Source organism: Quercus suber, unplaced genomic scaffold (assembly GCF_002906115.3).
Source record: "Quercus suber isolate HL8 unplaced genomic scaffold, Cork oak 2.0 scaffold_167A, whole genome shotgun sequence".
Classification (NCBI taxonomy): domain Eukaryota; kingdom Viridiplantae; phylum Streptophyta; class Magnoliopsida; order Fagales; family Fagaceae; genus Quercus; species Quercus suber.
The window spans coordinates 329793-352668 of record NW_027071807.1 but is presented as its reverse complement, the minus strand read 5'-3'; the positions used below and the strand labels follow the sequence as shown (position 1 = coordinate 352668).

Sequence of the window (22876 nt, the reverse complement as noted above, 5' to 3'; positions counted from 1 at the left end):
GCCGGGGATACCAAATTCTCTAGCCCCACACTGATCTATTATTTATTTGAGTTATATATTTAGCCCATCATAGGCAAATAGAAGAGCTGGGTAATGTGAGCATCGACCCTCTAACCAAGATTAACATTTTTTTTTCTATGATTTATAAGAACAAAAAAGAATGGTGCAGCGAGATCCTGACAAGGCTAGGTTTGGGAAGTTAAAAAGGCTCTTACATTCAAAGTTAAAGAGATTTTTCTATTATTTATTTTATTTATAAATTTAGCCATTCAAAGGTTAGTAGCAAAGTCGAGTAAGTTGATCATTGACCCTCTAGTCAAGAGTAAATTTTTTTTTTCTTTTGATTCATAGGAAAAAAAGAAAAGAAGGCTTAGTGAGGTACTGATTAGGTTGGGTTGTGGAAGTAAAAAATGCTATTGCAAACAAAATCAAAGTGATCTTTTCTATTTAGCCACTCAACTGCTACAAGAGGAGTCAGGTAAGTTGCTAATCGACCCTCTAGCCAAGATTGACATTATGTTTTTATATGATTCGTAGATACAAAAATGAAAGGCTAGGCGAAGTCCTAATTAGGCTGGGTTGTGGAAGTAAAAAAGTCTCCTGCAGACAAAATTAAATTGGTTATTTTTGTTACTTATTTAATTTAAATATTTTTTATTCTATAATTTATTTATATATTTACTTCCTAATTATTAATTCTATAATTTATTCATATAAGCAATTTATATAGTATATATTAGTTCCTTTTGGAATATATAATATTCTTGGAATATTTAGAATTATAAAGGTAATTCAAAACTCCTACCATACACGAAGACTTTACCTTGGCTGTTCAGAGGTTCATAGTGGAGCTAGGTAAGTTGCTTATTGCCTGTTTAGCCAAGATGAACTTTTTCTTTCTTTAATTCATTGGAACAAAAATGAAAGTTTCGACGAGGCCTTAACTAGGTTGGGTTGTGGAAGTTAGAAGGCTTCTGCATTTGAAATCAAGGTGTTATTTATATATTTAACTCATATATTTATTATTAATTATATAATTTATTTATATATTTACTTTTTATTTATTATTTTAAAATTTTTTTATATATATTTACTTTCTATTTATTAATTGTTTAATTTATTTATATAATACATAATTGTATTTTGTGGAATATATAATATTATTGGGATATTTAGAATTATACAGGCCGTTCAAGCCCCCCATCATGCATGAGGACTCCACCTTAGTCAATCAAAGGCTCAACCCTTTAACCAAGATGTTCTTCTAGGTAGAAGAAAGACACCCAACATCTCAAATTCAAATGTGATATTATTTTTAGTAATATTTATTTTTACTATTTTGTACTCTTTATTAATTAATTTGTGTAGTATGTGAGCGTAATTTTAATAACCAATTAAATTTGATATTTACCCACATGTCCTATTGAATGCTACCTTAAGCCTATCAATATTTTGTTTTTGCTTGATTAAACCTCAAACCCGTGTACCGTGTCCACGTCACACGGATTAGGTAAGCCATTTTATGAATCTAAAATTAGAAAAAATAACACAATTTCTCCAAATTTTCTTTGGCACTTGTTTTGAAAACATGCTTTGAGAATAAAAAACACTAGGTAACCCCCACATGACACTAGTTTCTTATTTTTGAAAAAAACCACTGCTCACTAAAAAATAATTCTCTCTCTTTTTCTTTTTCTTTTTTAATTTTTATTTTTTGATTCAAAAAGTAACTCTTTATACCAGTCAAATTTTATTGAAGAACCACAGGAATCAAATACAACTTACACATCCCTCTCTTATAACAAAACTTGATATAAGGCCTACTACAATTTACATAGAAGTCAATGGCTAGGTAAGGAGAGCCAGAAGTTCCATAACTCAACGTTGGCGACTTACAAGCCTGTTATAAGGTCCCTTACATTTGGTGTAGTAGCTTGATGAAATTCTATAACAAAAAGAAGGGGAAATTATTGGATTGCATTAGGTTTACAAATGAATAAACCAAGTTGAATAGCCATCGCAGCTTGAAGTGTTTCCTACTGCAGCTTTCTCTGTGTAGATAGTACAATTTGAAGCATAGAACCAACTCTGATGAAAATGACTACCAAGCCAACACAGTAGTGCCAATTACCTGCTAATTGACCACTATTCAATGAGCACCTAGCTTTAAAACCTTGAAAATGATTTCATCCACAATAGTTCACCAGAGAAAGTCTTTGCAAAAGCAATAACTTTGTCACCTTGATCTTCATACAGCATATGCTCACCCTTAAATCAATGGTGCCAGCTAATCCTCTCCAGATGCTATCAAACATTTAGGAGCACGCCAAGAAGTTGCAAATAGACTTCAAATTCACAACCCCAGTTGACAAACAAGTTCCACACAAGCTAGTCAAATGAACAAGCAGAGGCTGCCCGTGTGCATCCCTAAACATTTTTTAGGGTACCTATCACAACAGAAAATACTATTTGTTGATATTTTAATCACCTCACTTTGCATCACCATTTAAACAAGTCCATTGTGAATGATAAATGCCTACTCTACTACTGAACTGTTCACATGCATACTCAGGACCCTTCAAACAGACCTACTAGCAATACAGTGAATGTACACAAATCTTTTGACTTAATTGGACATGTCCTTACTCCAATTCCCAGTCAAAAATAAAATGACATTAAAGTTTGGCATACAAGGAATGTATATCACATTTAAGTAATGTTAATGACATAAGATCAATAATACAAATAAAAAGCAAGAAACATTATGTGATAGAAAAGTTTAGGATTGTTACTCCTGTTTCTTTATTATTGTGATAATCAAGAAGAAACTTTATTAAGAAACACATACAAACATTGGTTGTTGATCCTATAAATAACAAAACACACAACATTTCTTTGCAACTTGTAATGGTTCCATGGAGGAAATCTAAACAAAAAATTTAATCACAGCCAGGGACGGAACTATGCATAAGAAGAGGGGGGCTGTGGCCCCCCCCCCCCCAAAATTTTTTAAAATATTAAATAATAGGTGTATATTTCAGATTTTAGAAAATAAGTCCCTGAAAAATTATATTTGCCCCTCAAGAAAATTATATTTGCCCCCCTCGACTTCGAATCCTAGTTCCGTCCCTGATCACAGCAACATAAAATTGATGAGAGAATAAGAGAGATCAAAAGAAATATGACAGACCCGAAGACCCAATGAAAACCAACAGACCCACAGAAAACTGAAAGGCCCAAGAAAAACCTAAAGAACCCATGGAATCCCATCGAAATTGAACCCACAAACCCAAACAACACAAACATAGTGAGACAAAACTGGAGTGAATGAAATACAGAAAGATTCCAGTAAAACAACACAAAACGCATGAAGAAAGAAGATTGAGGATTCCTCCCCACCCACACCGTACACAATACCCACAAGAAAATCAACACTAATCATATGAAATAAAAAGTTGAAATTGCATATATCTACTTTTTCAAATGGGTAATCCCAAAAATATAGAAAAAATGAAACAAAACCATGACAGTGAAATTAGAGTTTTAACGTTTTGATCCTTACCTTTAAGGCCTTTTAAGAAACCTTCACCTGAGAACACAAGAAGAAACAATATGAGAGAAGCGGAGATGGCGAGAGATAAAGCTTAGAGATGAACCATCTTAATTATTCTTGGTTTATATACACTGACTTGTTTTACTAGTTAGAATGACCCAAGCACATAATAACGTCTTTTCAAATGGAATCAGTGAAGTCACGTTTTAAAATGACTTCATTTTGCATTTAGGAGCAAGCCAAAATGTGTCCCGACGTTGTTCTGTCATATTCATAAATGGCTACACTTTCATTGATTATTAAATTAGTTTATTTTATAAAATATTAGAATAATTTAATTTAACTAAAAGTCTATTACCAATTTTTTAAGAAATATAAATTTCTACACAAATTAAAATTTTATTTATTTTATTAATTATTATTTTAGATATATCTTATTAATTGTTAGAATAGTTTAATTTATGTAAGACTCTATTATTTAAGTTTTAAGGAATTTAAAATTCTATTAAAAAATTTAATATTATTTTATTTATCTATGATAATTTTGTACTTTAATATAAACTGTATTTATGTCAAGTGGCTCAATTTATGCATCTGTGACGTTAGTTAATTTTAAAGTTTTTAGTGACTTACTAATTATTGTGATAATCTCAATAATATTTGTAAAAATTAAATTTTATTTTATGTAAAATTTTGAATTAATCCGTGTATTGTGTAGGGAAACTAAGAAAACCACTCACTATTTTGTTATTAACACTCATTGTGAAACTTTGCTATATAATTAATATGTCACCCAGGTATGAAAATTCCAACAGTGGTCAATTGATCGAATTTTTTTCTCAAAAAAATATTTTCATATGTTTCTAGGACCTCTAAATAAGCTATGTGAAAGTTTTGAGCAAAAATGATGACCTTATATTTCGGGCTAAAATCCCGGCCCGTTTTGGCACGTAATGGCCAGATGCATTTTCGTTCGAAAATTGACTGATTTTTTTTTTCTTGAAAATACATTGTCATATGTTTCTAGGACATCAAAAAATGCTATGTGCAAGTTTTGAGCTAAAACGGCAACATTTTATTTCGGGCCAAAATCTCGGCCTATAATGCAGGTGGGTTAGTACTACTAGGAGGAGCGGAGAGGGTTAGAAGAAGTAGGGTCCCGGGTGCACCAAATCCAAGTGGATCATCGACATTCATCTAATAAAAAAAAAAAATCCAATCAACACCAAAACAAACGAACAAAATTTTTACAACAACGTCAAATAATAATTTAATAATTTTTCCAGTAAAAACAATGCCAAATAACTCTATAACATCCCAGTCACACACACACACACACACACACACACACAAAAAGATGAAGAAGAAGAAGAAGAAAAGTCAGATTTTTATGGGTCCCACGTGCTCCCACCTACCTTACCCTTCCCCGCTCTCAACTCTCTCAAAATATTTCTCACTTTGTTCTCTTTTTCTTTTTCATTTTGTCTCAAACACACAACACTCCTCTCTTCACTCCCTCACACTCTCCCATCGGTACCTCCATGCCACTATTTCCACCATCATTTTTCTGGCAAGATCACCAGAAAATCCTTAGAAACTTCTAAGCACCTTCATATCTTTTATTTGATGTAAATATTTCTACTCTTTTTGGTGGGTTTATATGCTTTTGCTTGAGGTTCTTTAGTCTAAGCTTTGATAATGATATCCATGTGATTTATGAGCATTGGAAGTGATAATTATGTGTTTATATGTACGAGTTTTGTATTGGTGGAATTATTTGATGAGTGGATTTATGTTTTGTGCTAATGGTGGCTATCTAAGGTATGTTTATGGTGGAAATTTAGGGGTTTTGAGTTATAACATGTGATGGTTGGTAAATTTAATTTTTCCATTGCTATTCAGTTTATTTGGAGCTAGTGGAGGATTTACATTTGGGGTTTGTAATGGTGGATATTTTGATTTTGCTTTCATGAGTCTCTTGATGATGTAGTGTAAATCTTTATGGAAGCTAGTCATAATGTTGAAGATGATATTGAATGGGTTAACTTTATAAATTGGAGTTTATGTTTTGTGAATTAATTTGTTGAGAAACTTTGGAAGTGGAATATATTATTATTGATGAGGTTAAACCCTAGGCTTGCCTAATTAAGTGCTTATTTGGCAATTCCTAATTTGTAGCTAGATACAATTTCAAGCTTTATACTTATTGTGATAGGTTTGCTTGATATTGTTTAGGTTTTACCTAATCTCCTTTGGAGCTTAGAGAATTAGGCTTTGTGTGGGTTGCAAGGTAAATAACTTTTTAATGGGATTTTTGAAAAATAATCATGTTGCATAAACGTTATTTTTGGTCAAACACATTTTGAAAAATTATGTATGGATATATGTTTCTTACAGAGAAGAATTAAGAAGAAAATGAATTGAGAAAATGCTTATTGGTTGATCCACAGTACAGTCCACTATCTTGGTCTTATACTCTTCCCGCCCACTAACTAACTTTTGAACTCATGTAACTGACTCATGCCCGTGACTAACTAATGCTAGGAACTGATGTAACTAACTCATGCCAGCCAATACAATCAGTTATAACTACTAATGCCAGCTGTACTAGTAACCAATACAATTTGTAATCAGCTAGCTACTACAATCAATCAACACTACAATCTACTACAATTAATCCGATGCACATGCACTTGCTATTCTAACAGTGTTCTTCAAATCCAAGAGAGAAGGAGTCCGTGGATTCAGAGTTTGCACGTGGTCGTATTAGTAAGTTACTACTGGAGGTAGCAATAGATTTAGGGTTAAATCTTATTGTAAAAACTTCAATTATCTTATAGTGGATTTGTTTTACCTTAAGGATAGACAGATCAAATCCTCCCCAGATTTTTACCTTGAGACAGTTCATTTCATTGGTTTTCTTGAGTGATCATATCTGTGTGTTCTTTATTTTTTTGCTATTGTGCATGATATGATCTCTCTTAGTTTAACTTAGATCTCATAATTAACCTAAATAATCACTTTGCTAATATATTAGGTTAAACAAACTATTTTAAGGGGTCTAAACAAACAAAGAGTTTGGAAATCATTCTCAAAGCTGCACTCTCATCCATCTCCAATTCTCGCTTAAGAAGATAGATACTAAGTCAATAAGTCAGTTATTATGATAGTTGGTCTAATTAAAATGGGCAAATATATACATCAATAAATACTAATAAAATCTTTTTAATTTTCTCTTCTTTTCTTCATCCTTCATAATGTTGACCACTTTCTTTAAAATTATAAAAAATAAAAATAAAAAACTAGAAATTAAAGAACCACACATTTCCCCAACCGAAGGATAGCGAAGTTTAAACAAACTAGAGAATATAAAATCTCTTCGTGCGATGGGTAATGCCTCTACAGCTTGCTATATGAATTGGTTACATCTATATGCATTGATAGAGAGATTCAAGGGCTTGATGTTGCAATCCACAATGTGGCGACGATAAAGATGGAGGTAATTAAGCGAGTCCTGGAAGGATTTCTTTAAGATTCAACTGCATGTTTGGATTTGGATTCGAAGACAATAGAGGTTCAAGGTTAGGGTTGGATTTGGGTGCAAAATTCATACCAAGCTACTACGTACGTTGCTAAATTATGTCACAGCCAAGCCTCTCTGCTGGCTTTTACTAACAAATGGCGGCCTAAAGGCACAACTTAAGTTGTATTTAATGCTGCGAAAAATCCTTAGTTTATATTGTAGTAGTAATGTAAGATTTATATTGTAAGCTAAATAAATATATACGACATTGCAATAGTAAAAATGCTCCATGCATCTAAGAGTATTTCGACTTTCATGCAATTCAAAGTCAATAACCTCTCTTGTTTGATGGTTGCCATCGGGATAGTGGAAAATCATTAACTTAAAGATCCACTCTAGTGTCTCCAAAAATATAAAAATAAAGAAGACCATGAGATCGGAGTTAGGAGGGAACTGGTAAGGGAGATAATACTATATCGGAGGCTACTTCAATTTGATCCGAAAAATGAAATATTTTGATATCGGTTAATACCAATGTACTATTTTAGGATTATTACTTTATATATATGCGTGTGCACATGCGTGTGTATTTATTTCATTATGTCCACCACATTTTCACAATTTACGCCTTGAAAAGAGTTGCATTAATGAAAATAGTTGCAGTGCATATTACTTACAAAACTCTCCAAGTTAAGTAGTAATTATGTACTCGAGCTTTTGACTCTTGCTAGCAACCAGTTCCATGAATATTTTCTCCTCATTAGTCTTTGGATTCGCACTTGAGCCTCCAATTGCAAATTACTAGTCTCCTTGGCAATTTTGGGTTGCTCCAATGTTTTCCAATCTCCAATCAATACCCAAACTCTTCAACACTTCCTCTCTTGTTCAGACTCCAGATAATACATGTAAACTGGCATAGTACATAAGCTAACAAACAAGTGAAACGGACTACAATACCATGTCCGAGAATCAAACCTAAAAGCTTAACTTTCCAAAGTGAAACCAGTAAACAAACACCCAGTCCATCGTTATTTAACAATACCATATAATATTGTATATCTTACTCCCATTTATTTTGGAGGCCATAATAAACTTTGACACATACATCAACAATTGCTAAAGAGATAGAAAGTATTGGTGAATAAGACACAGAAAAGTAAACGGCACAATAATAAGAGAATCAACAACTCGCAACGCCGCTCTGAGTTGCATTGTTTTGGATGGCAAAGGAACACGCTTGCAGTATTCTGCAAGAGCCCACAATGGGAAAATACTTATGTATGCTGAATAGTGCAACATAAAATTCTTCATGTGGACTCCGGTGGTTTCCTGCCACAACAGAAAGTAATAAATGGTTAGAAAGTACTGGAAGTAAAATTAAAGTATAATATAAAAAGTCACTTTGCCTTTCTCACTTTTCTGTCTGAAAATAGAAAATCATAGATCAATTAGTTGTCTCTCTGTGCAAACTAATGTTTAATAGACAAGGCCAAAAATTGTGTTCTATAACACAATAATGAATTCTGAGAAACACTAGTTTGACCCCAATTATGACTAATTTCCTATTGAAACACACCAGTTAAGATCCCCAATTACCACTAATTACAGGTTTTAAGAAAAATTCAAAATTATCCCCAATTAGTTAATTAGCCAATTGATTTAAATTTTAATATTACTTTTATGGGAAATATAAAAAACTGTTAAAAAATCAATTTTATTTTCTTTTTCCATAAAAAGTTTCTAAAAACATTTCATAAGCGAATGTTCTTAGGGATTCCGTTAACGAAATCCATTAAGTAATTGCATTGATATACTCAACAAAATAGCAAATCCCACAAACCCAAACACCATGAAATTGGGATTTACATAGAGAGAAAAATCCACAATGGGCAAAAAACTCTCTGAGAACTATAACAACAAAACCAACTACTAGTAAGAATAGTAGTATAAGTTACACATACAAAACCTCCAAGTTCCAAGAGTAGAAATACCTAAGCTCCCTGCTCCTGCCAGCAATTGATTGCACCAATCATTTCTCCTTTCTATCTTTTGGTTCAGAAAGTTTAGCCATCAATCACAAGTCCAAGCTTCCTTGGACATTTCAAGGCATCTTGAAAATCTCTAGAGATTACTCCTATGATTTCGAGTGTCAAGCTTCAGCAAGTATCGCTCAAGGAATCTATATGAATGGCTTGGATCTCCTATATATCTATATATGGATATGGCAATTTAAGAGATTGAAGGTGTGAGACTACCATAGGTTTTGCACTAAGGAAGATGGGTAGCTCTCTCACTCTATAATTTAAGAATTCTTAGGGCAATTTTTATTGGCATCGCAAGATGTATACGAGGGGTAACTGGATCGGAGCTTTAGGGAAGGAAAGTAACAATTTTTTCTCAAGTTACAATTTTCAATCAACCAAATTACTCACGCGTTTCTCATAAATATTTTTTAAAACTATACTTTCTTTTAAAATTCATCTGACATGCCCATTTTTGCTCTACCAAAACCCTCCAACCAACTCCAATTTTCAGCATTTGACCCTCTGATCTCATATGCGATACAACTTGATAAAAAAAAAAAAAAAACATGTAAATGCTTGTACGTACAATAAAAATTGACACAATATCTGCCTACACTCGAAATTCCAAACAAACTCTACGTTCATGCCATTTTTCGTATTTCTACTCAGTATCATTTTCCTCCATTTTGTTCTTTGAAGCAATGTTAAATAAACAAACCTGTTAAGGAAAATCGCCATCTTCCAATTGGGAATTGATTATCAATTTTGCTGAGCGGTGAAGAGGTGTTGGGTCTCTTTCAGCTTATTACAAGTAAAACTTTGTTCTTAGAATTATTAAAACCAAAAAAAAAAAAAAAAATTTCATACAATAACTCGATATGTGATGACAATTTTCTAAACAATAAACCAACCTGTCCAGCATGAATAAGGCCCATCATAGCCCATGCAGTTTGTACCAAATTCGATTGGTTTCCTTCAAGAGGTATGTATTCCTATATAACCCGGCATTGAAAATTTGTTAATTTACTTTGATTAAAGAATCAACACATCGTCTAGAATCTCAAGAAATACAAAGAAAGACATTTCTTTGATTAATTGATCTTCAAAAACTTCATTGAACCAAAAATCTTACAGAAATAATTATTGATGCAATGGAAGATGTTGAATATGAGAAGAAAAAAAAAATCAAAAGGCTTACAACTAATCGATGGTGAAACATTACCATTTTTGGGCATGAAAGATGGCTCTCTCCCCAACCACCATCACCTTTTTGTGTTTTGAGAAGAAAATCAACTGCTTTGCGCATGGCAGGACAATTGTAGTAGGTTTTTCCAGCTGCAGCTAACCCGCCAAGGGCAAACCATGTACCATATAAAAAACAGATTCCCCAGTTTCCATACCTACGACAAAGACCCGTCATGTGATTGATTTGTACTGCACATATAACCATGAAAATAATAATAATAGTAAAAATAATAATATATTCAACATTCAAACTTTTCTAGAGTTCATTTGAAGTAGCATTTGAAAATATATATTTTGTGGAAATAAGGCAGTAAAAACCATACATAAGTAAATAAGTTAAAAATTTCAAAGAAAAGGCCTTTGCCAAGCAAACTCCTAGTAAACCAGTAGAAAAACATACCACGACCCATCTAACATTTGCATGTTTTCAATGTATCTGACAGCATTTGTAATGAAATCCTCAATTTCTTTCTTCCTGTGCTCAGGGTACAACTTCTTAAACAAAACTAAAGCTTGGATTGCTGATGCGGTGCATTCAACATACTCATGCTCAATGATAATGTCAGCATAGAATTCTACGGGATTAAGCATCTAAGAGAGACAACGAAAATGTTAAAAATTTTCCACTAATATTAGATAGTTAATAATATATATATATATATATATATATCTATTGATAATTTTCGAGTATTTTCAAAAGAACATGCCAACGCCTATGTTAAGGTACTAACTTCCAACCATTTTTGAGCTCCTGCAGGCTCCCAGGCAGCCAAACCACCATTTTTACTCTGCATTATTGAAATAAACGTAGTGAAATACTAAGGAAAGAAACAAGACCAAAAAAAAGAAGAAGAAAGAAAGAAATAAAGAAACATTAACAGAGTTCCTTTAGAGTGAGTATCAAAAGGCTATGAGATGTGATTATCTCTGGATTTGGACAAGTAATTTTCTTGTTAAATATTTATGGATCCACAATAACCAAGGGTAGCATTGACTTTCTATTCTTTCGTACATGTAAAATAAGCAAACATAAAGATACAGCCCTATGATGGACAAAATGGTTAAAAATCTCATGTATTGGACCCTAATTCTTTAAAAAGTACTAGGTCCACGTCTGAGAGGAATGTTAGAATAATGGTTAAATTGTTAGGTTCATCTTTTCTTGAAAGCTTAAGCTACAAGTGGTTTTTTTTTTTTGATAAGTCACTACAAGTTGTAATTATTATGCTAGGAAAAGTTAATCCTCAACTGGATATAAAGTATGATATTTACAGCATCAAACAATTGCTCAGGTTCCATTTTCTTACCAACAATCCCAGGTGGCATCCTTGACAAAAGCAAACAGCACCGTGAAGTATAAGAGAATATATTGTCACAGTGATTATGGACGCAAAGCAACACTAGAATTTGAGGAAGCACTAAACAGAGTTAATTACCCTCAAACATTCTGCAGTGCAATCAGAAACTTGTAATCCATTATCTTGATCAGAGAAAGTCCATGATCCCTTAGAAATGTGACGATACATTCTTTTAGAGTCTCCAGGAGGATTGTCCCTGACCTTTACATTGTTTAAAGGAAATACAATAACTCTAAATGAAAATTGGTTAATGAAATTTTTTTAGTTAAAAACGGAGACCTTTTCCATTGCAAAAAGATGATTTAAGAATTGAAAATCGAACCTGAGATTTTTTTAAGAAGTCGTGCCCTCTCGCCAACACAGGGCCAATTTCATTTGTGAGATCACTAGTAATAAGAGCTTGAATAGCCAAACTAGCATCCCACGATTGACTACCAAAACTCTGCAAACAAATTGCATATATCAAAGTCAATATTTCCTTTCTTTTTTCTACATAAATATATAAAGCTAGAAAATCAGAATTCTGGGCTTATAGTCAGTTTTAAATGTATCATTTGGTCAAATATATGTAAGTTAACACAGTTCCATCTATATATAACCAAATCTATAAAGAGATTATTTTAAGAAGTATCATCATTAATGGTTCAACATTAACTCAAATTTAAGTATTCAATAGATAGGTAAAAAGTTCCACAATTGTTTTGCAAAACAGGTGTACTTACTTGCATCTTGATTCCATCTTCAGCAACCCATATGTATTCTTTCAACCTAGCAAGATGTTTCTTGAAATAATCCCCATCTGGATCATCAACCCAACAACAAAGCATAGATATTGCCTGTTCAATGCAAATGGCATTAGAAGTAATGTTAACAATGTCTATTTCTTTTCTTAATTATTTTAGAATCACATTACCACCTTGTTCTTGTTAATTTGTTTCATTTGTATTCCTAAGAGGCTAAGGTTATGTTTGGTAGCAGTTTTTGTTTTCTATTTTCAAAAACTTGTTTTTGAGAATATAAAGAAAAAACAATTTTCTTGTATTTTTGAAATAAAAAACATGGGTTTGGTTCTCGCCTACAAAAAAAAAAAAAATTGGTATTTTAGTCTAATAATAAAAAACAATGATTAGGTGTAGACGTTATAAGTTGAAACTATCTCTCAAAAGTGGAATGACATATTATAGAGTTTTGGGAAAGGGAAAAACTTAAATACGATGCATTTTTAAGTGTAGTATATTACGTTTCCTAATGAAACTCAACCACCTATTTACCATGACCAATAAAACACAAACATTATTTTCATATTCAAGAACAATTGTGTTTAATTGGGGAATTTAATAGACTATATGAAAGTATTATCCTTTTAGGGAAAAAAAATATGAATCTTTTTTTTTTTCCTTTTTTGGATAAAAAATGATTGAATCTTCTAAATGGAACTAAAACTAAAAGTTAGAAGAAGTTAATAAAAAGATATGAGATATGGCTAACTGTTAAGAGAAGAAATGGAAAAAGACAAATTGTGAAAAATTGTGATTTTGGCTATTAGAGGGTTTCTAAAAAGATTTGGGGGAGCCATCCCCCTTCCCCCTAACCCAAATTGTACCTCCGCCCCTGTTTATAGGGGATATTTTTTATTATTAAATATTGACGTGGATGGTGATACTTTCTTTTTTCCTTTATGTTGATGTCTATGATTTCTTAAACATTGTAAAATGTATTTGTCTCTTTTCACTTCTTACAATTCATGACAAAGCACTACATGACAAAAGATACCAACTTTGGAATCAGAAAAAATGGCTAGGAACTAGGGTTACGTTTGAATTTAGTTTTACTAGCAAAATTCTAAGATTAATTATGACTAACAATAATAGTATTGATGAACCCAATGGTTTATAGGATAATTTCTTAAAATTTTTTGGGGCCTAGGGATTGTTAATTATAATTTCCTAGCCATATGTTAACAATCTCTATACAAAATTCCCCTATTTTTTTGGGTCCTTTATTTTATGTGAGGTCTTGTTGAATTTGCTAGCATCTCTTAGTTCTCATATCCAATTTTCTTTAACATGTAAATTTAATATGTTGGGTTATAGATTAATCCCGGTTAATTAATTCAATTATCAAGTTGATTAATTAGGTCAAATTACATGCAAATCGTGGAGGCACCAAGGCCACCACTCCCAAGAATCTACTAATCAATAATCAAGCAATTACAAGTATGAGGAATCTTACCGCTAACCTGGCCTATCCCAAAATACCAACCTACAATTGAACATTTACTTTAATACCCAATTGAACTTGATCTTACAGCAGATCTCTTTGTTTTGCACAAATCTCCAATTTATGACTAACTCCTTTGCATAGGTCCTAGTACATCACTAAGTCCAGCAACTTGATTGATTGTTATTGGCTACAAAGTTCTTCACTTCATAAACGTTGAAGATCAAGAAGCATTTGGTTACAAAACCCTAAGGCGCACAAACGCAGTAGTTTCACACAGAGTATATGAGTTCTAGGTCTCTGATTCCGTACTTAATGACTTTTAAAATAAGCCTTATATATGACTAGGATTGTAAAGAGAGAAACTCTAATCATTCAAGTCATCATGAGCCGAAATTCAAATCTGAGAATCATGAATTCATAGTTCTCGACAGATCGAGCTTGTGTCGAGCTTCTCCATTAATCCTCGATAGCAATTAGTATCGAGCTTGTGTCAAGTTTTCATGAAACAGCTTTTCTTTACTTATTTCTTGGATCAAACTTCATGTTTTTAATGATACCAATTGATATATTTGAATAACATACTTCTTGATATATTAAATTCAACTTAGATCAACCCAATTACAAATAAAATGTATTTTGTTAAAGGATTAGCCAATTACATAGAAAATATGACTCTAACATAATAATAGGGTGTTTCAAGTGTTAGCCTCTTTTGTTGGAAGATTAATATATCTTCAACAATGTGTAAATTCTAAAATTACAAATAAGCTCTTAAAAGTTAAAAAAAAAAAAAAAAAAAAAAAAAATCAGTCGATGGAAATTATCCCAAGAACACAATTGTTTCTATGTTCTACTGCTCTTTTTGATAAAGTATTTAAGAGTGGGTTTTAGTTGCAACTTACATATGGGCTAGCCCATTAGAAGTGTTATGCACACTTGGATGGACTGCCATAGTCACATCTAAAAGCCCAAAACCACCATTCATCGAACCTGGACACAATCAACAAACAAGCAGCAAAGGCTCTTTACTAATTTTCCCACCAGAGTTCCAGAGTAAACAAACAGATTCACAGAAAAACAAACAGAACAGTATAGAAAAAGAACAGAGCATAACCATGTCGGAGACATTCTTGGAATTCCAAATCCCACACCAAAAGCTTTTCAACGGAATTCAATTCCCTTTAGTTCTATCACCCAACCCCAAGTCCCAGACCCCTCCTTCCTCTCTGTCTCTTTTCACCAAAGCCATCAAAACCGAGAAAACGTTTCTCGACTCTGTGCTTCACAAGTCCGGTGCTGTACTCCTCAGGGGCTTTCCTGTAAATACAGCCTCGGAATTCAACGACGTCGTTGAGGCCTTTGGCTTCGAGGAACTTCCTTACGTGGGTGGAGCTGCCCCTCGGACCAACGTTGTGGGTAGGGTCTTCACCGCCAATGAGTCCCCGCCAGATCAGAAGATTCCTTTTCATCATGAAATGGCTCAGGTCTATTCCGTAATTTTATCCTTTTTTGGGGGGCAATTTGCTAACGACCTTTTATATTGAAGGTGTTGTCGTTTTTATATTAACAACGCTGAGTTTACATACGGTTTGTCGTTTCACAAGGTGGACGACATGTCGTCGTTAACATTAAACTATATCATTTTAGGGTGAGTGTGGTCCAAAGGGTGTGTCATTGCCCTTTTTATGGATGAAAACGGCACATAGTTTTTGTATCACCTGGTTCTAGCAAAAGGCGGTATTTAGCGGTGATAGTTACACAGTTGTTAAACAGCTAAAATTGTGAAATCGTGTTTTCAAATAGGTTTCAGCTAATGTATATCTAAAGTATAGGATAGTCATGCTTACATGCTGTCAGAGGAATGGTCCATATATTCGGTGCATGAGATGCTTTCCGACATGTAAAAGGGCATATATATGGGATCCAAGAGTGGGGACATGTATATATGAGCAATGCTCTTGAGACAACTTTGTACGATCTGTTTTACAACTTGCTAAGGTGACAAGTTTTCATTGGATAACATCACTTTCACATAATCCACTACTCTTTTTTCTGTTTTTAGTTAAATTCATTACGAAAGAAATGGAATACAAGTTCTACAACTCAGTGCAGTTGAGCACCATACAAAACAACACCAAACCATACAGCAGTACAGGACAACAAATCCTCTTCCACACTGCACAATCAGTACAAATAGCAGCTCTAATACTTATTAAAGAAGAACTGCACATAAATAAAAAAAATTAAAAAAAAATCCACAACAGCAAACCGTCTTCAGTTCTTGAAAACTTTAGGGGAGATGCTCCATAATACTTTGTTCTGCAGTGACAACTTCACCTTCTTTCAAAACTCAATTTGAGTTTTAACATCCCACTTTATGGAGGTGACAATGGCATCTTCAGATTTAACATGCCCTTTGTATATCCGAGCATTTCTTTGAAGCCAAATATAATAAACAGTAGCAGCCATGATCAGTTTACATAATACAGCCTTTAAGAGAATTTTTTTTTTTTTTTGGTCAACTCTCTAGTACCCCATTCAATCACAGCATCACATTGACACTTTGGGTTCTTAATCAAACACATGCACATTATTACAAAAGGTTATGTCTGCAACAAATGTGAAATATTTTGTGTCACTAGATCTATTATGCATATGGAATCCTTGAATGTGGGATTTACACGTGAGTGTTGCATACTTCATTGTGTAAGATATTTTTATCAGCATATCTTCTTGAGCTTTGTTTAGGACTTACTTGGGTTTATTAATAGGTTCCTACATTCCCTTCCAAGCTTTTTTTCTTCTGTGAAGTGGAGCCTGGAAGTGGGGGAGAGACTCCTATAGTTCTTAGCCATCTTGTCTATGAAAAGGTGAAAGAGAGACACCCAGAATTTGTTGAGCGACTAGAAGAGCATGGATTGTTATATACACGGGTATTAGGTGAAGATGATGACCCGTCATCTCCAATCGGGCGTGGGTGGAAATCAACATTCTTGACCAACGACAAGAGTGTGGCTGAGGAAAGGTTTGTGATTTGAACTATTGTTTGATATTTGAAATGATTTTTATTCCAAGCATTTGTGCATGACAAGCTGCAGTTCCTTATCTGGTAGTTGATTCTTGTAAAACATGAACAAACCAGACATGGTCCTGTTTTGATTGGGAATACATGCAATGAGATAGGTGAAACAAGTTAAAGCACAATCTACTTTGGACACAAATTTAGCTCTCATTAATATGATCATAGTTCCTACACCATAACAACTTATTAATGTTCTTTACAATAGTGTTATTCCAAGACTAGTTGAAAATCACTTCAGTGTATGTTTCTTTTGAAATCACAAGTTGTACGGTAATGAGGGATAAAAAGTTTCCATGTTGCAAGCTGTGATGGCATTTTATTTTTATGGTGCTCAGGTTCACTGTAATATATGATCAGTATAGGTGAACTTCTTGCGTTCAAACTCATTAGAGCAACAACTATATTGTTGCACACGTTCTATTTGCTGAACTGCTTTTCTTGTATGGCTTCTACTTGATAGATATTAGCAGGCTCAATGCCTTGCAAAAAGTATTGCATGAGGCCATTGTTCAGGACATTCAGGACTAATCATCTTATAGATGTCCCATATATTCAATTTAAGTTCTTGCGCTATCTGTATAGCTAAGATCATCTTTTCATACGATGGCTTCAAAGTAGATTAGCATATACAATTACAGAGCATTAACAGGTATAATATCTATTATTTGGACCTGGAGATAATATGGCTCTTCCAACGTATTTGACAGGGCTGCTAATTTGGGGATGAAGCTGGAATGGCTGGAGGATTCAGTGAAAACAATAATGGGTCCAATCCCAGCTATTAAATTCGACAAGACAAGACAGCGCAAGATTTGGTTTAACAGCATGGTTGCTGCTTATACAGGCTGGGAGGATGCCAGGAATGATCCTGTAAAAGCTGTTACCTTTGGAGATGGCAAACCGTTGCCAGCTGATATCATCTATGACTGTCTAAATATCCTTGAAGAGGAAAGTGTAGCCTTTCCTTGGCAGAAAGGTGATGTTCTTTTGCTGGATAATTGGGCTGTCCTTCATGCCCGAAGATCATTCAATCCACCTCGCCGTATATTAGCTTCACTTTGCAAGTAGTGTAGGTGCATCTTCACCCTGCAAATGGTTTTATTGGTTGGTACGAAATTATACAATTTTAGGCTGCGTTATGGAGATGTATAAATAAAGTATTGTAATGGCGTACAAACCATATTTGTAGTTTATGCCACGTTTGTGGAGAAGTATTAACAATACCAGTATGCATAAACAAAACCTATTACAATTGCTCTACAATAGAAATTTGGTTGAAAATTTAACCAACCTGTCTAGTTAGACCCAAGCCATACGTGAAACTAAATGCATACCCTTTTTCTGTTTGCCTCCACGAATTCTTCTCCTAGGATATATCAAATTATTTCGGTGCCCTCATCTCCTTACTTTTTGAAAAAAATACTAGTTTTGTGGTCAAATGCACCACCTCATGAGAATTATGGCAGATATTAGAAAAATGTTTACATCTTAATGTCGAGCACGGATTATGCAAATTCACTACCTACTTGCTACCTTGAAGAAGGAAAACTCCTCTATAACAGACTATTCTCATCAATTTACTAGTTTTGCCAACACTCTTGCTACTATTGATCAACCACTCAATGATTTTGCGGTTTTTGGTTTCTTATTGGCTGGCCTCGAATCCGAATATGACTCCTTTGTGACTTTAGCGTCACCGTGATTGAAGCCACAACGCAATCATATTTGTAATTGAGGCCAGCCAATAAAAAAGAAAAGGCTCAAAGTCATTGAGTGGTTAATCAATAGGGGCAAGATTTGTAAATTGATGAAAATATTCTGCTTATAGGAGTTTCACTTTCTTCAAGGTAATAAGTTGATAGATGTCTGCTATACTTCTGATGAGGTGGTGCATTTGACCACTTGCTAGTATGTTTTTTCAAAAAGTGAGGAGATGAAGGCACCAAGAATTATTTGATCCTGAATTCATCAAGAATTGATTATCAACATCCGTTTGAGTAGTGATGGCTTGTGGTGGAATTGGTGTTGATCCATCAAGATATACATAAAGGTGTTGCACTTTCAAGTTGGGAACAAATTGAGCCTTCCGTAGAAGATAGTTGTCTCTGTAGGTTTGATTGAGAGTGAATGGTGTAGAGTTTGCAAGATATTAGTTTGTAAGATTACAATTTGCAAGATGAATGAATACAGTTTATAGGATGATTGTTTGCGAAATGAAAACATAGATACAATTTGCAAGGGCATGATGTGCGGTTTCCTTTAAACCTTAATAGCATGTGGGTGAAAATAATTGCTAGAATGAGAAGTACAAGAGCTACAAAACAAGAGAAAAGAGAACTAACCTCAAGGAGCTTCCAAGGCCCCACCAGCTGGCACAGAGTCCCCCGGCTAAGCGTGTCCAAGGAAGAGTACAAATAGGCAAGACACGCCTACCCCTAGTTGGCCTCCCGAGCCTCCATAAAGGCGCAAAAGAGGGCTAGCCACCTCAAAGACACCGTCTGCCCTTCTTTGGTGAAGAGATATGCCCCTAGAAGGTACAGCAAGAAGGCCCAAGCCATCTTGGCACAATCGTCGACCATCACCTGTGGAAAAGCTTGTAACCCGCCTTGATGTTGAAATAGCAGATCATCTTGGTGGTATACCTCCTCCCAAGCAAGTCTATGTCAAGCTGAGTGCCTGACTCACCCTCCAAGTTTATGAGAGTCCCATCGCACCTAAAGCCGGTCATGCGGCGGAAGTCATAGGGAATCACAATTATCTCCCTATCAAAAATGTGGAAGGTGTGGGTAGTGTCCCACCACCTTTCAGCCAAAGTCTGCACCAGAATGGCACTGGCAGAACTCTCCAATAGTGAACGAATAATCAGCTTGAAGCCTGTTGCATGAATATGGGCCCTTGTTTCTACAGTAAGGACCCTATAGCATGACACACTATTAGTGCTTCCCCTACTTGAAAATGGGGGCAACGTCTGTAAAAGGAGGAAAATAGGAGTTAGATTTGCATTTGGATAAGAATACAGATGAAATAGGAGTTAAAATAAGGTTCCTGACTGGCAACATGTGCAAGCAGGCTCGTGTCTGCATATGCAGAGACCAAGCACGCGTATGCATGTTGGAAACCAAGTACGCATGAACTCAAGAATAGATATGTGTGAGAGTGCTTTTTTTTTTTAGCACTATGGCCCAAGGATCCTGGGCCGTGTGAGATGTTCTTGGTGGACTGTGATTAATTCTCCACAGTTAACGGGCTGTTTTAAGAATAGATTGGCGCACAGAACAAACTTCCTACAATTACAAACAACTAACAAAAGTATTCGCATTGAATGACATTTAACAGTAAAGGAAATGCATAATAAATGAAATATAATGCAAAGAACACGTTAGGGATCCTCTAATTAGTGAGGTATGTTTCATTAGTTTCTTTTTAATTGTGATTACAAAGCTCACTAAGACATGATGCAAGGTTCAAATGAGTTCAAAAATTACAGACTTTGATAGCCATTCAAGCTTCAAAGACTTGCAAAGTTTGAATTCGTTGAATCCGAAAGCTATAAGGTCTAGCTCCTGCCTTGCATTCCTCTGTTCTGATACGGCCTCGTGCTCTGCTAGGGGCACCTCGCCTCTTTGTCTGGAGGCCACTTCATTTTCTCCCACGGGCTCAGAGGCCGTGGGTGGCACATTAGTACCTTTACTGTTCCTTTGTCTTGGAGGCATGTTCCGCGAAGGGATTGCTTCTTCCCTTTTATTTACCCAGTCCCCAGTGAAGTCGCCAAAATGTGAGAGTGTTTTTTTTTAGCACTATGGCCCAAGGATCCTGGGCCGTGTGAGATGTTCTTGGTGGACTGGGATCAATTCTCCGCAGCTAACGGGCTGTTTTAAGAATAGATTGGCGTACAGAACAAACTTCCTACAATTACAAACAACTAACAAAAGTATTCGCATTGAATGACATTTAATAGTAAAGGAAATGCATAATAAATGAAATATAATGCAAAGAACACGTTAGGGATCCTCTAATTAGTGAGGTATGTTTCATTAGTTTCTTTTTAATTGTGATTACAAAGCTCACTAAGACATGATGCAAGGTTCAAATGAGTTCAAAAATTACAGACTTTGATAGCCATTCAAGCTTCAAAGACTTGTAAAGTTTGAATTCGTTGAATCCGAGCGTGTACTGTAGTGGCTGCCTCTGGGATACCGGGAACAAATTCCTCTATTTTCCCTTTAGTTTTACAGTGTCTTTCTTACGATCTTTTTGAAACTTTAGAGAAATGACTTTGAATGCCTTAACGAATGATCTAAGCATCCCCAATCGAATGCCCTATCCTTTTTCCTTCACCCCCTTTTATAGCACAGCTTCGGGCTCCCGGGGTACTACCGATTTTTCCTTTTTGCCCTTTGAGGTCGGTTCCGTGCCTGGTTGCTTCAGGATCATGTCGTTTCCCTTTTCTTCATAGCTTCTTTCTTTTTGTTGCGACCAGATGAAAGTCTCCCAGCTAGCTTCCCATTTCCAGATTTTTCCGTTGGTTGACCTGAAGCCTTTTGGCTTTTTTGCTCCAGCTTTCCCAGTTGTACTTTTCCTTGTCTCTTTCTTCAAATGGTTGGAACCAAATCTCTTGCATTTTTGCTTTGTACTTCCACTGTGTGCCTGGTTCATAAGGTCCGCGTGCCTTTTGTCTCTTTTGTCTCTTCAAATCTGCTTTAGTTTCATCTCACGCGTCCGGGGATCCTCTGCCTCTGGTACTGCTTCTGGGCATCCCGACCCAACTCTTCCTTCTGGGCTTCCTTTGGCTTGCTATTTCCTTTATCTGTTTTCTTGGGCCCCTTTCTTCGTGGACCTCAGATCAGATCCTCTGGGCTCCTTTTCTTTCTTTTCTTCTTCCTTTTCTTTATTGTGAGAACTCACCCTTTATTTCTCTCTCTTTTTTTTTTGTGTGAAATGGGCCCAAAGTCTCTTTTCATCTCTCTCTTTTTTTTTTTGGGCCTATTTGTGGCCATTTAATTATTTTGAACCTCAACAAATTTATCGTCGCATACTTAGTGTATTCCTTCATAAAGATTGTTTCCAAATTCCATGCTTGTATTTACCACCATGTTGGTGTCATGAAGCATCATTAATTGAAAAATAATTGCTAGTGTTGGATGATGAAAATTTAGTGGACAAGGATGATAAGCCAAGAATGTATTGACCCATTGTGATATATTAATTGATTAATTAGCCAAGTTTATTAATTAATCAAATTAACATGCAAAGCGCGTGATAGCACAAACAGATCACCAATTATCTAAAGTATGCAGTGAAAAATAAATTGACATGGTGATTTGTTTATGAATTGAGAAAACTTACACGGCAAAAACTCCACCGGGTGATTTTAAGGTCATCACTCCTGAGAATCTACTATTATCAAAACAAGTGATTACAAGTAAATGAATTTCAGTACCTTATACCAACCTACAGTTGAACCCTTACCCCAATACCCAATTGGACTTGTTTTGTAGTGACAATCTCTCATTTTCAATATACGGTGTACAAACACAACAGCTTCTTCAAGAAAAAGATGATCTAGGGCAAATTCTATCTTCTGTCATAATTTGCATAAACAAGGCTTTGCTCTACATTTGTGCAACTGTACAACCTTTGATGATCCTTAAAATAATCATTATATATGTTTAGGGTTGTGAAAAAAGAAAGCCTAAACATACACCTACAGATTGGATGAAAAATAACTCTGAAAAACTGAATTTCATAAACCTCGATAGATAGACATCTATCAATCTAGCTGTCGAGCCACAAACTTCAGCAGCTTTTAAACGTTGATAGATGCTAGTTGTTGAGATAGCTATCGAGTTTTAAAATCCAACACTTCAT

At 34.8% G+C, this 22876-nt stretch overlaps 2 protein-coding genes and 1 long non-coding RNA gene across 3 annotated transcripts; 1 reads left to right on the top strand and 2 right to left on the bottom strand.

The window, feature by feature from the left end:
- Positions 1–1772: 1772 nt before the first annotated feature.
- Positions 1773–3683, bottom strand: LOC136066242 (uncharacterized). Its single transcript, XR_010627702.1, has 2 exons — positions 3563–3683; positions 1773–2447 (listed from the first exon to the last, which is right to left on the bottom strand). It is a non-coding gene; the product is annotated as an uncharacterized LOC136066242 (long non-coding RNA).
- A 4210-nt stretch (positions 3684–7893) lies between these two features.
- On the bottom strand, positions 7894–12530 carry LOC112018567 (beta-amyrin synthase). The gene is given in 11 exon segments (XM_065770224.1): positions 7894–8405; positions 9819–9901; positions 10008–10092; positions 10323–10500; positions 10746–10936; positions 11077–11133; position 11429; positions 11595–11696; positions 11786–11904; positions 12026–12145; positions 12426–12530. Coding segments are annotated over 11 exon segments (1254 nt in total). The 3' UTR covers positions 7894–8192.
- Positions 12531–14949: 2419 nt separating this feature from the next.
- On the top strand, positions 14950–18294 carry LOC112018569 (clavaminate synthase-like protein At3g21360). Its single transcript, XM_024051095.2, has 3 exons — positions 14950–15410; positions 16698–16951; positions 17716–18294. The coding sequence occupies exons 1-3, from the start codon at positions 15042–15044 to the stop codon at positions 18074–18076; spliced, it is 984 nt and encodes a 327-aa protein (XP_023906863.1). The 5' UTR covers positions 14950–15041; the 3' UTR covers positions 18077–18294.
- Positions 18295–22876: the final 4582 nt, after the last annotated feature.

Coding starts and splice junctions, on each gene's coding strand:
- LOC112018569 (XM_024051095.2), top strand. CDS start 15,042: ATGTCGGAGACATTCTTGGAATTCCAAATCCCACACCAAAAGCTTTTC. Junction 15,411..16,697: donor TTCATCATGAAATGGCTCAG/GTCTATTCCGTA, acceptor GTTTATTAATAG/GTTCCTACATTCCCTTCCAA. Junction 16,952..17,715: donor AAGAGTGTGGCTGAGGAAAG/GTTTGTGATTTG, acceptor CGTATTTGACAG/GGCTGCTAATTTGGGGATGA.